The sequence below is a fragment of the Lynx canadensis genome, chromosome D1 (genome assembly GCF_007474595.2).
Source record: "Lynx canadensis isolate LIC74 chromosome D1, mLynCan4.pri.v2, whole genome shotgun sequence".
Lineage (NCBI taxonomy): Eukaryota > Metazoa > Chordata > Mammalia > Carnivora > Felidae > Lynx > Lynx canadensis.
The window spans coordinates 58,122,051-58,136,210 of record NC_044312.2 but is presented as its reverse complement, the minus strand read 5'-3'; the positions used below and the strand labels follow the sequence as shown (position 1 = coordinate 58,136,210).

Below are 14,160 nucleotides of genomic sequence, written 5' to 3'. Positions count from 1 at the left end.
TTCAGTGTTTGCCTTAGCTTCTCCTTCCTCATCCTTTCCTGGTCTTTGGCTGGTATTTGATTATTCTCACCATAAGGTTAATATTTATTGCGTACCTATACTATGTTCCTGTGCTTTGGAATCTACAAAAGAAGTATATGTCATTCTTAACTACATTTGAGTGAGTACAGTCTAGCTTAGCAGACGAGACTGATGCCTATAAAATAGAACAAAAATGTTTTAGCTGAAACAACTTAATGATTCTTAATGCAAATGTAATAGTTTTTTGGAAGAAGAGAGTATTTTATATTTTAGGTTAGTGTACATGAGACAGATGTCAGAAAGAAGTTGACTTGAACCTTGAAGGATGAGTTTGGGTTGAACAGACAAGAATGGGAATAATGGGAGATGGGGGGGAGGAATAGGGGCAGTTCACATTAAGACGGTTTGGAGGTAAAATTGACTTGGGTAGAAAGATATGCATGGCCGGGGCAGAGGTTTGATTAAGAGTAGTAGTAGTGGGGGGCCCCTGGCTGGCTCAGTTGATAGAGCATGTGACTCTTGACCTCAGAGTTGTAAGTTCGAGCCCCATGTTAGGTGTAGAGATTACTTAAAAAAATCTTTAGGGGCGCCTGGCTGGCTTAGTCAGTGGAACGTGCAACTCTTAATCTTGGGGTTGTGGGTTCAAGCTCCACATTGGGTGTAGAGATTACTTAAAAATTAATTTTTTTTAAGTTTTTATTTTTATTTTTGAGAGAGAGAGAGAGAGCAAGCATGTTCAGGGGAGAGGCAGAGAGGGGAAGACAAAGAATCCCAAACAGGCTTAGGTTATGATCTCATGGTACAGTTTGTGAGATTGAGCTCTAGGTCTAATGTATAGACCTCTTTCCTGAGTTTCAGACTCTTTAGATGTCTGATAGACAGCTCAAACTTAACCTTACTTAGCATGGAATATTTGATTTCCCTCCACCCCAAATCTGTAAATGGCACTACCATCTACCTATTTGAATGATCATTCACAATCCATCCCACCTTTCCTCATGTCCTATGTTAGCAGACTCTGTCATCTCTACCTACAGTCTACAGATTGTTTCTGATTTTTCCACCTGCCCTCTTCTTCTCCCTTCCTCCTAGCATCGTGTTCTGGTCTGTCATCATCTGTTGCCTGTACTCATCTCCTGTAATCCATTCTCCTGAGAGCAACTTTTGTGGTCATTTAAAAAAACAAGTTATGTCTCTCTCCTTTGTTCCTACTCTCCTCCAGTAGCCTCCTTTTATACATATATTAAAATCCTAGCCCCTTCTTTGGCTTATCACAAACCCTTACACTTTCTAACCTCCTCGATCCTCTCTCGCCTCATGTCATACTGCCCTCTGCTAGACCCGCCACGTTCCAGCCACAGGCCTTCTGTCTGTTCTTTCATCACTACAAACTTTGCCAGCCTCTTGGTCTCTGCCTTGTTCTTCCCTTAGTCTGGAATGTACTTCCAAAAGTTCTTTGCATGACTACCTTTTGCTTACCATTCAGGTCTCAGTTGAAAAATGGCCTCCCTGGAGTTTTTTTAAAGTTGAAGTTTAAATTTAAAGTTACCTTCCTCACTCTCCTTCCACTGTCTACTCACTTTTGATCATACTTTTCTGTTTTGTTTCCTTTGTGGAACTCATCACTGTCTGAAAATATCCTATTTGTTTATTTACCTACTCCACTATTTCCTCTTTCCACTAGAATTCTTGAGAGTAAGGACCTTGTCTGTTTATATATTACTGTTACTGTGTTATTTGTGTATGCTAGCTATTTGTATATTACTAGGATAGTGTCTGATATGTAGTAGACCCTCAATAAAGATTTGTTTAGTGAATGAATAAATTTCATTGACTACAGACCATAAGAGCCTTGAGGGCAGAGACTGTTTTGTTCAGATTAACTTATTTATTAAGTAATCTCTACCCCCAACATGGGGCTCCAACTTATAACGCCAAGATCAAAAGTTGCATGCACTACTGACTGAGCCAGCCAGCCAGGCACCCCAAAAGTCACTCTTTTTAAAATGTCAGTTCTGTGAATTTTGACATATGTGTACAGTCATATAAACAATATCAAAAGTCCAGATACAGAACATAATTGTTTTTTTAAGTTAGTAAGTTAATCACTAACAGTAATTCAGTAGACAGCCATCAGTATCTGCTTTCTGGGCACAACCAGCTGATCAGCCTTGCCCACTGTTAACTTGGCTCATCTGTCATGCAGGTGAACGGGAGGTTGGAACAGAGTCGAAAATGCTGCTGTTGGCACGGGAAGATAAGAAACTTCAGTGCTTGGGACTGCAGAGCAGGCAGCCGGCAAGTGGTTCCTCTCAGACTTTTGAACTCTGGTGCAACCTGGGTCACTCTGATTTTTGAAAGGCTGTTTTGGAAACATTTCTGTTTGCTCCCTGTGTTCACCTTTTGAGGAAGCTGCAGGAGTAAGGAACAGTAAAGTGTAATGATTAAGAACAGAGGTTTTGGGTTAAGGGCAACATTCACATCCTAGCTCCTCCACAATGGCTGTGACATTGAACAGGTTACTTAACTATTCTGAGCCTCAGTTTCCTCGTCACCAAACTAGGCATAGTAGTACTCACCTTCTAGGGTTATGTGATAAGGATTAAATGCTCTACTGCATTGTGAGCTTTGTTTAGTCACTTTCTCTCTGGGCCTTAGTATGCTATATATAAAATGATAAGGTTGTGTAGATTCCCTTCTGTGTCCAAAGTAATGTGAAGAAATTCTGAGTAAAGGACTCATATGTTCAGGGCTTTTGATCAATTAATGGCCAGAATGTCTTTTATGGAAGAATTAGTTTAGTTTTCTTCCTTCAGGCTCTGAGGTTTTGCTGGGCAAGACTGTGCTCTTCATTAAGCTCTGAGTTCCCTGGGATTCAACTTTTAAATTTTCTTTCTAGTTCCTGTCAACATCACCCAACAACTTTAATGATTTGGTTTGGCCACAAGTTTTTTTGGTTTTTTTTAATGTTTATTTATTTTTGAGAAAAAGAAACAGAGCGGGGGGGGGGGGGCGGGGAGGGCGGGGCAGAGAGAGAAGCAGTCTCCAGGCTCAGAGCTGTCGGTACAGAGCCTAATGCAGGGCTCAAACTCACGAACCATGAGATCAAGACCTGAGCCAAAGTCAGACACCTAACTGACTGAGCCACCCAGACACCCCCAGGTTTTGTATTTCATTTCTTCTCATTACTTCATTGTGCTAGTGATGTTTCCATTTTCAGAAATGACGTTCCAGGAACATCACTCTTTTTTATCATATTGCTTTTGCAACATCACTCTTTTTTATCATATTGCTTTTGCACTCTGAATTTCCATGTTGACTTTTCCTTCCAATGAGAAATCACAGGTTTTGTTTGCTTGGTTGGGTTTGTTTTTTTCTTTTCTTTTTTGAGGCACATGGGGAGAATTATAATTTTTTATTTTTTATTTTTATTTTTTAGCATTATTTTTGAGAGAGAAAGAGAGTGAGTGAGTGAGTGAGTGAGTGAGCGAGCTGGGGAGGGGCAGATAGGGAGAGAGAGAATCTCAAGCAGTCTCCATGCCCAGTGCTGAGCCCAACACGGGGCTTGATCCCTCAACTGTGAGACCATGACCTGAGCCAAAACCAAGAATCGGACACCCAACCAACTGAGCCACCCGCGTGCCCCTGTAATTCTTTAGGTTGCCACTTCATTTAAGCTTGTTTCTTTTCCTACATAGTGTCTCCCTTCAAAAGGTTGTTAGAAGTGACACGAAGCAAAATTTAAATGTGTGAATGTCAAGTGTTTCTCAAATGGAAGGTTCTAATGAAAAGCAGGAGAAGAAGGATTTGGGGTATTGAGGATCCTATGAGTCAATGTATTGAGGGGTAATAGTTTGAAAACTGCCACCTTAGGGTATGGTATTACATAAACTGCTGAAGTACTCAGGGAACCTCAGGTTCCTGAAATCACGAGAGTGGTTCCTCCTCCATTGTTGGTGAATTTAGATCGAGAATGTTAAAAGGGAGAGGAAAGAAAATTTCTCTAAAAATAGGAGAATTTTCTTTTTTTGGTGGCTGTTTATTCCTGAAAAAAAATTAAACAGCAGTTTTGGCTCCTGCTTGTTCCCAGGTGTTCCTCTTTGTTGGCTCAGATGCCTTCAACTGCTGCACTTTTCTCTCTGGCTTCTTGTTATTGGCTGGGACACAAGATGGAAACATTTATCAGCTGGACGTGAGGAGTCCGAGGTGAGTCACCACTCATTTGCATGATGCAGGTCTTCTTACAGAGTGGAAATTTTTATTAGCTTTAACATTGATTTAGGATAGCATGGAGATGACTGTTGAATCAAGGGTGTATTTTTCCATTTATAAAGGTTTTCCGGTTTGAGTTGTCTGATTGTTCTTATTATTCCTGGAATCATATTAAAAGGTAATTTGATTCATGCTGTCATGATTGTTCTATTGTAGTGATTACTGTGGAATCTAAGCTTAAATAATGAACTAACATTTCACTTAAATGATTGTGTAGAACTTGTAATTTTAAGGAGCTCAGTATTTTTCTCAGTGGTATTAAATCTGGGTTGGCCTAAGATTGATCATTTTTAGTTCATGCAAGCCAGCTGTGTTTCTTTGTTTAGCTTGGATCATAACCTGTCTGAAACAGGCCTTATTCTGGTCTTACAGATACCCAGAGAAAATCAAGCAACCCCTCTGTCCCAGGATTTAACAGTTTCTCCCAATTTCTGTCCTTTCTTCCTTTCATTTCTTTTCTTTGTTCAGTTGACATTAAATGAATGGCTTTTGTGGGCACTGAAAAACAGAAATAAAAGATACAGACTCTGCCTTTGAGGCAGTTGGAGTCTGACAGTAAAAATGGGCAGGTAAAAGACTGTTGTGATGCAGGTGTGATCAGTGCTCTACACAGGAACTTGAGAAAGCACCTCTTCTCCAAGGAAATGAGGATTTTATTGGATTTTGTCCAGTAGGAAGTTAACAAATAAAGAAGAAGGGGCCTGCCTTGATAGAATAACATATAGAGCAGGGTGAAGACACGTATGGCACTTTCAGGGATCTCTAAAATATGACAAATATGTATGATACAGACTGGGTAGGAGGGAGGAGTGATGCCAGACAGGAAAGCAGGAGTTTGTTGAGAAAGAACTTGCAAGCCATCCAGAGGAGTTTGGACTTTATTCCAAGAGTAGTGAAGAAATTCCAACGAAGGAGTGATCACCTTATACCTTTTCTCCCATAATTTAAGTTACTTTACTTTTTTACTTGTTTTTGCCCTGTGGAGATAGGGAATCTCTGATTATTAGAAAATCAGCCTTACATATATATTAAATTGATTCTCACCTTTGTCTTTCATTTTAAAGAGTCCTGACATTTTTAATATTTTGCAATTGTCTTAATTCTGTCTATAAGCAAAATAATTAACATGTTGTTAACATTGTTGTCTTAAACTCTTATCAGGGCTCCCCTAAAAACTGGAGTTATTGGTGGTGGCTTAGTTCATTTGGCTCATAGACTTGTTTAGTTAGTGACATATTTAGATTCGCTTCAAGGCAGTTTTGCATGGATGACCTTTAAGGATCTTGCCAAGAAAGAAACTGTGTGAATGTTTAATCTCTGTCCACATTCGTCCTGTTTGCTTTTGTATGGTTAGTACTATATGTTGAATACTGTCAAGTATTGCTTTTGAAGAAAGAAAGTGCAATCGCCCCTTTTTTTGAATCCTAGGGTTCCAGTACAAGTCATCCACAGGTCAGGAGCACCGGTTCTGTCCCTGCTAAGTTTCAGAGATGGATTCATTGCTAGTCAAGGTGGGTCCAGTAGCCAGATGAGAGAGTTTCCTGTAGTTCATTTAAACATGGATTTAGAGGCACTTGGGTGGCTCCCTCAGTTGAATGCCTGACTCTCGATTTTGGCTCAGGTCAAGATATCATCGTTTGTGGGATCCATCCCCACATTGGGCTCTGCGCTGACAGCACGGAGCCTGCTTGGGATTCTCTCTCTCTCTCTCTCTCTCTTTCTCTCTCTCTCTCTGCCCTTACCCCACTCATGCATACTCTGTCTCTCTCTCTCCCAAAATAAATAAACATTTAAAAATAAATAAATAGGGGCACTTGGGTGACTTGGTCGGTTAAGTGTCCAATTTCGGCTCAGGTCATGATCTCACAGTTTGTGGGTTCAAGCCCCATATCGAACTCTGTGCTAACAGCTCAGAGCCTGGAGCCTGCTTCAGATTCTGTGTCTCCTCTGTCTCTGCCCTTCCCCTGCTCGTGCTCTGTCTTTTTGTCTGTGTCTCAAAAATGAATAAACATTAAAAAAATTTTTTTAATAAATAAATATAGGTTTAAATGCCTGGTCTCTGGCAGGGTTAGGGGCATGGTCCTCCACAATTCTTTGGCATACTTTGTTTATCATATAGTGTTTATCACTCTACATTATAATTGTCTATATCCCCCTCTAGTCCAGGTTCCTTGAGAGTAATGACTATACCTTATTCATCATAATATAACTCTGTTTTCAGATGACAAAACTAAGGCTAATAAAAGAAAGTTATTAGAATCTCCTGCCAGATTAAACAATTTTTATTATAGAAATTGTCAAACAGATACTAAGGTAGAGGGAATAGAATAATGAACCTGATTATCCAGCTTCAACTATTACCAATTTATGGCTATTCCTGTTTCATCTTGTTTTGCCCATTCCCATACAATCTCCAACCCTTAATATATTTTGAAACATATCACAAACATTGTATTATTTCACCTGTCAATATTTATCTCTAAAAGATAATTCTTTTATTAAAAAGATGATTTATAATAATAACATAAGAAAGGATACAGTCTCCTGTATGCTGTTGGTTGGGATATAGATTGATTAACAAATAACTTAAAATAAAATTGATTAACAGATAGTTTTGGACCGCAGTTTTTCAAATTTTAAAAAGCTTGAAAAGGTTAATTAAATCAAAAAAATTTTTTCCCGGGTTCTATACAAAGTCACAGTGTTGCTCAGAAAAACTTCATGCATAAAGGTATTCTTTTACACAATATGCTCTCAACCATGTAAAATAAAAATTTTCACAGAAAAGATTGGAAAATAACATTAAAATATTAGCAATGATTATCTTTGGTAGATTATGTGTGATTTTTTTTTACTTCTGTTTCATTTTTAAAGTTTTCTTCAATTAGCATGTACTATTTTTATATTAAGTAAAAAAAAAAAAATTACCTCATTCAGCAGTTTATAGATCATCTCAAGTCTCATTTGTCCACATTCTTTTGAGAAAATTAAGTTTAAAAATTAGATATGCTTTTATTTTCTTGTTATAACAACTTTGCTCCTTTGCCTAGTTTTATGTGGTCAAATTTATAGATTGAAGAATAATTTGGGAGCACAGATTTTTCTTAAAATATTTGTGTGGGGGCACCTGGGTGGCTCAGTCGGTTGAGCGGCCGACTTTGGCTCAGGTCACGATCTCGCGGTCCGTGAGTTCGAGCCCCGCGTCGGGCTCTGTGCTGACCGCTCGGAGCCTGGAGCCTGTTTCACATTCTGTGTCTCCCTCTCTCTGACCCTCCCCATTCGTGCTCTGTCTCTCTCTGTCTCAAAAATAAATAAATGTTAAAAAAAATTAAAAAAAAAAAATTTGTGTAGACAAATTATCTGTTAAAAAATCCTTGTCCAGGATAAGTTTGTAATCAGACATATAACCCTGCAGTTGTTTGCTCTGTGCCTTTGACAGGTATTGCTAATCAAAGACGGCCCTTTTTCCCACTGAGCTTGCACTTGGCCTTCAAATCCTCTAGCTCAGCATTTTAGGCAACCACTGTAGGTCCTCATATTTGACCCATATAATGAGATCTATTTGCCATTCTCAGTCTTGGGACAATCTTCTTTCGGCTAGTGATGTACAGAAATAAACTAAAATACTGAGTTTAAACTCCTTTGTATGCAGCTTTCTCTTCAGTTATCTGATTTTTTCTTTTGCCTTTTAGGTGATGGAAGCTGTTTCATTGTCCAGCAAGACCTAGACTATCTCATGGAGCTCACTGGGGCTGACTGTGACCCTGTGTACAAGGTACAGGCCTGGGTGATTCTCACCTGGGATCTAAGGCTTGTGAGGGGATTGAATCCAGCTACTTGGTGGGCATTCAGGATGATAAAATACTTAGGGGTGAGATAGAACACAGAAGGAGTTTTGAGTCAGAAGTGGTTTTACATCTGTCATTATTATTATTTAAAGTTCACTCATTTGAGGGGCACCTGGGCGGCTCAGTCGGTTAAGTGTCTGACTTCGGCTAAGGTCATGATCTTGCATTTTGTGAGTTGGAGCCCCATGTCGGGCTCTGTGCTGACAGCTCAGAGCCTGGAGCCTGCTTTGGATTCTGTGTTTCCTCCTCTCTCTGCCCCTCCCATGCTCATGCTCTGTGTCTCTCTGTTTCTCAATAATAAATAAACGTTAAAAAAATTGTTTTTTAAAGAAATAATAAAGTTCACTCATTTGATTAGAGCGGAAAGAGAAAAACAAAAGGGGAAATATCTATTGACCAGACATTCTGCTGGATGTTTGGATGTTTTACGTGTATCATCTTGTTTTGTTGCTATTATTCTTAAAGTATAGGTATTATGATTTCTCTTGTTTTTATACAATTAATACATACCTCTAAAAATTCAAACAGTACAAAATTATACAGACTTAAAAGTCCCTTATAAGAACTTTTTAGTTTCACTCTTCTTTCCAGAAGTAAGTAGCATTAATAGTTCGGCATGTATCTTTCAGACTATTTTCGGACAATCTGCACTTACATCTTGTGTTTATGTATTTATGTAAATAATACAGTTTTATATTTAGTTTGTACATAATTGGGATCATTCTATATGTATTGTTCTATAACTTTTTTTTTTACTTAACATCTTGGAGCTCTTTTCAGATAAATGCATATAGATCCACTTCATTTATTTTTTAATGTTTTATTATTTATTTTTGAGAGAGAAACAGAGCATGAGCAGAATGGGGGCGGAGAGAAAGGGAGACACAGAATCCAAAGCAGGCTCTGGGCTCTGAGCTGTCAGCACAGAGCCCAGTGCGGGGCTCAAACTCATGAAATGTAAGATCATGACCTGGGTGGGCTGAAGTTGGACGTTTAGCCAGCTGGGCCTCCCAAGCGCCCCTAGATCTGCTTCATATTTACAAATTTCTATGTAGTGTTCTATATTGTGATTTAACATACCATACAAGTGAGAATAGTGAGATTCAGTGTAGTTGAAAAGTTGCCTTAGGTCCTGTAGCTATGGATTTGCAAATCTGAGATTAAGTTCCCTCCAGAATTCCTGCTATTTCCACTAAATTAGTGGTTCTTAACCTTTGAGTTTCAGGCTTCTTTTTTTTTTTTGAAGGGTGATACATCTTGGATTATAGTTTTCTATTTACAACTGAGATCCCATCTACGAACTATTTTGCTAGTCTGCATGGGTACATTAATCCTAATGAGTTTAGATTTATGATGAGTGGACTCAGTTATACAACAAAAAAGACACACACATTGTTTTAAAAGAGCACATATGTTATGCTCCTCCTATAAGGCCAGTTTTCATTAATAAACACTGGTTTCAAAGCTTAGTCTGATTTTGAAGATGAACCAAGATACACACTGTATGATTCTAAAATCTAGTTTAGCCATTTTGTACAGTTGCTGTTTTATTGGACTACAATATATGTTGTTTTAAAAGGACGCTGGGGGCACCTGGGTGGCTTAGTCAGTTGAACATCTGGCTCTTGATTTTGGCTCAGGTCATGGGATTGAGCCCTGCATCGGGCTTCATGCAGAGTGTGGAGCTTGCTTAAGATTCTCTCTCTCTTCCCCTCTGCCCCTCTCCCACTCACATTCTCTTTCTTTCTAAAAAATAAATAAGGCCCAGGTCCTCCTTTAATTTTCCCATACTGTTCAGCTCACAAATGGTTCTGAAATTAGAACCTTCAGTGTTGTACTTAAAAACTTAGGGATGTGGGGGGCACCTGGGTGGCTCAGACGGTTAAGTGTCTATTTTATTTTATATATTTTGTTATTTTTTTTTTTTTAATTTTTTTTTCAACGTTTTTTATTTATTTTTGGGACAGAGAGAGACAGAGCATGAACAGGGGAGGGGCAGAGAGAGAGGGAGACACAGAATCGGAAACAGGCTCCAGGCTCTGAGCCATCAGCCCAGAGCCTGACGCGGGGCTCGAACTCACGGACCGCGAGATCATGACCTGGCTGAAGTCGGACGCTTAGCCGACTGTGCCACCCAGGCGCCCCAATATTTTGTTATTTTTGAGCGAGAGACCGTGAGTGAGCAAGGGGCAGAGATAGAGGAAGAGAGAGAGAACCCGTGAGGGGGCAGAGAGAGTGAGAGTGCAGAGCCTGAAGTGGGGCTCCAGCTCACCTGATGCGGGGCTCAGGCTCACAAATCTGAGATCATGACCTGAGCTAAATTTGGATGCTTAACCAACTGAGCCACCCAGGCGCCCCAATCATCCAACTCTTGATTTCAGCTCAGGTCATGATCTCATTGTTTGTGGGATTGAGCCCCACTTGGGGCTCCAAGCTGTCAGCTCAGAGTCTGCTTGGGATTCTCTCTCTCCTCTCTCTCTCTGCCCCTCCCCTGCTTACAGGCACGTGTGCCAACATGCTCTCTCTCTCTCAAGATAAACAAATTTTTTAAAACCTTAAAAAAAATTTAAGAACATGGAGAGTCAGATAGAACAAGGGAAAAGAAAGTCATAGGTCGGCGTAAGAAGAACCAAGCTTCTGTGTCCCAACACCTGTGTTACGTGTGGTTTAACTAAATGAACACAGGAGGCCAACAGCAGTAGACCTGCTTGATTCACCTTCCAAATCCGAAAAATAAGACTAAAAGCTCAGGCTTGCGATTTCTGCTGTGCATAATTCCACCAGTGACGAGGACCTCATAAGCCAGATCTCTACTCCTGCACAATATGATGCGTGCACACAGCCTGCCTAGCAGCTGAATGGCTGGAAGTGCCAGCACTGCCCAGATAACATGCACCATGATTTCTTGCAGCTTTTTCACAACAGGAGCCTCACATCCCTCAGCATGGAGGTTGGAGGAGTGGGCCAACCTGCCGTTATAGCTGCTGGCTGTCTTTTGGTTTATTTGTACCAGTCTCTATTTCTCCAGTATGGTTGGTTGGTTCCATTGTAGGTTTCCACTGAATGCTGTGATCAACCTCACTTTCCACCTTAGCTCTGTAATCGTATCCCGAAACTGCTACAACTGCTATGACAAAAACCAAGAGTAGGATGATGACAGATATGGCAAGTCTGCAGCAGCTTTCCTAGATTGTGGCACAGCAGCCAATCAGCCCAAAAATGAAAAGTCGGGCTCCACAGCTGTGATCACTGCAGCAGGGAAGAGAGGATATACATCTGCAAAGTAGTGGTCAGAGTCATCATAAGTGATGAAGACATGGGCTTCCACATAGCGCAAAATGCCAGCTCCCCCTGAAGATGAGGTTGAGAAACACCAGTCCTGGAGGAGGATGAGCAGCTCCGAAATCTTGGAGGAGATGATGCTGCACTGGCCCATCCGTGGTGCCGGCAGCCTACTGGCACCATGCGCACACCAAGCGAGGTGGCAGGGGCAGCCAAGCCTCCCCACTGGGAGCTGCACAGCCCCAGCAGTGCCTCACTCCTCCTCAGACACATATTGAGAACTTCTTTGAATATAGTTGTACAAGGTTCAGGGATACCCTGGCCCACCTATGGATCATCTCCTTTCCCAGGTACAGACCCTCTGCCCTCAAATATGTACCACACTAATAGGTTTGCTCTCTACTTGGATAATTCATTTCTCTGTTCTGTAGTCATAAGTACCCTGAACCTTCACCAGCTATTTTTAAAATACCTATCATGGATATAATTCTCCTCTTGTCTTTGGAGTTGGTAGAGCTTCTTAGACTCACTTGTACTAAAGGGGGTCAATGACAGGGCTCTTTATTTTTTAATAAGTTAAAAAAAAATTTTTTTTTTTTTAACGTTTATTTATCTTTGAGAGAGACAGAGCACGAGCGTGGAAGGGTCAGAGAGAGGGAGACACAGAATCCGAAGCAGGCCCCAGGCTTTGAGCTGTTAGCACAGAGCCCAACACGGGGCTCAAACTCATGAACTGCGAGATCATGACCCGAGCTGAGGTCGGATGCTCAACCGACTGAGCCACCCAGGTGCCCCAGGGTTCTTTGTTTTTGAAATGGAAGAATCCCAGGCTTCTTCTGAGCTGTGAAATCTTGTGTTCCAGGTAGCTACATGGGAGAAGCAGATCTACACATGCTGTCGAGATGGTCTTGTGCGACGCTATCAGCTCTCTGACCTCTGACTCCTTGGAAAGAGGAGTCCCAGTTAATGAAAAAGATTGGCCTTAGTTGACAAAGAGAATAATCATTAGTCCTTCTCAAGGACCATGGACCTTTATTGTCTTGGACACCCTTGGGAAGTCACAGAAAGTCAGCTACATTGGCCCATGGAATATGGAATATCATTCCATGATAAAACCAACTGTGAACTAAGTAAGAAGCTCACATATGTTCCATATATAAACTCACCCCCAACAACACAGGGCAAGGGTATGGATGCTTACAGTTTGCTCTTAACACCATTTGTGTTAATTGTTTACAGTGACCAGAGGACTAAAGCCTGTTCTCTGAAGGAAATAAAGAGAATGTGTTTGAAGGAGTCTGAATTTGAAAAACTTGGTTAAATATTCTTTCTCCAGTAGAGAGTCATTCAAGTTGATTGAGTACCTGTCTTGGGCACTTCCTGTGGCCATAGAGAAAGACTGCTTGTTAGCAGTAAATATCCTATAAGCAGCAATCTGGGAAAGATTCTTACACAGGTAGGGAAACTGTCTCAGTTTGGGCAGGGATTTTCTGCTACATGTGACTTTCAGTCCTAGGCAAACTGACATGGTTGATCATCCCAAATACAGGTGATAAAAGTTGAATCCTATCATTGTAAAGGCAGTGGCTGTCCAAGTGTGGTCCCTGGAACAGCTGCATCCGTATCATCTGGAAATATGTTAGAAATAGAAATTCCTAAGCCCCGCCTCGGCCCTAAATCAGAAATTCTGTGGGTAGAGCCAGCTAGGTGATTCTGATGCATGCTAAAGTTTGGAACGTAGAGGAAGAGATAGTGAAGGGCACTTTAGGCATAGCTGGAACACGGTGCTCGTAGGATGGTGAGGCTGGTCTTTAGGAGATGAGGCTGCAGAGTTTGACAGGACCCAGATTGAAAGGGCTTGAGTGCCAGGTAAGAAGCTTCAATTTCATTTGGTTCATGAGAAGCCCATGGAAGAGTTTTAAGCAAGGGTATAACATGGTCACCTCTTTTTATTTTTTTCCTAAATATAAAAATGGAGTCATAATGTATATATTCCATGTTTTATTTTCACTTAGAATCTCTGAGTTCTTTTTAACTTAGTACATTTAGACCTTTGTACTTTTTAACACTTTCCAGAGTATGAATACCTTATCATTTACGCTTTAGAAATTAGACACTTGAGCTGGGCAGTGTAGGCTAAGATCTGGATTTATTTAAGGGGAAAAAGCCAATTCCTGGGTGGAATAATAGTATGGCTCACAGCATGTAATCTTTATAACTTCACTATGACATGAAGGTAGTGAGACTCAGATGAATTGATTTGTCAAGAGTCATAGAGAACAGGAACTTGAACACGTTTTATCTTTAAATCCATTTTTTTCTACCTGTTGTGTATGCCTAAATTGTGAAGATAAAATACTGTTATTTGTTGAGTATAATTGGGTATCTACTCTATTTTGGGGACTCTATTTATATATGTAATCCTCATAACACTCTTAAAAAGGAAATGGTATTTTTTTTTTTTTATAGACAAGGAAACTGAGAGTCAAGAAATTAAGTACTGGGGCACCTGGGTGGCTCAGTCAGTTAAGTGTCCAACTTCAGCTCAGGTCATGATCTCACAGTTCTTGAGTTCAAGCCCTGCATTGGGCTCTGTGCTGACAGCTTGAAGCCTGGAGCTTGCTTTGGATTCTTTGTCTCCCTCTCTCTCTCTGCCCCTTCCTCACTCACATTCTGTCTCTCTCTCTCAAAAATAAACAAACATTTAAAGAAAAGAAATAAAGAAAAATTAAGTACC

The 14,160-nt window shown here is 40.5% G+C and overlaps 1 protein-coding gene, 1 long non-coding RNA gene and 1 pseudogene across 3 annotated transcripts in view; 1 reads left to right on the top strand and 2 right to left on the bottom strand.

The window, feature by feature from the left end:
- The window catches only part of PAAF1 (proteasomal ATPase associated factor 1), a 36,018-nt gene extending 23,283 nt beyond the window's left edge, over positions 1–12,735 (top strand). Inside the window, exons 8-12 of the mRNA XM_030331150.1 lie at positions 2,228–2,319; positions 4,112–4,227; positions 5,722–5,804; positions 7,986–8,068; positions 12,286–12,735. Of these exons, the coding sequence (XP_030187010.1) occupies positions 2,228–2,319; positions 4,112–4,227; positions 5,722–5,804; positions 7,986–8,068; positions 12,286–12,363 (452 nt within the window). The 3' untranslated portion in view covers positions 12,364–12,735. The remainder of the gene's footprint in view (positions 1–2,227; positions 2,320–4,111; positions 4,228–5,721; positions 5,805–7,985; positions 8,069–12,285) is intronic.
- LOC115524684 overlaps positions 2,313–14,160 on the bottom strand; it is a 23,312-nt gene continuing 11,464 nt past the window's right edge. For both annotated transcript variants that reach the window (XR_004344218.1, XR_004344219.1), the window contains exon 3: positions 2,313–2,433. This is a non-coding gene — a long non-coding RNA (uncharacterized LOC115524684). The remainder of the gene's footprint in view (positions 2,434–14,160) is intronic.
- On the bottom strand, positions 10,729–11,583 carry LOC115524677 (annotated as a pseudogene).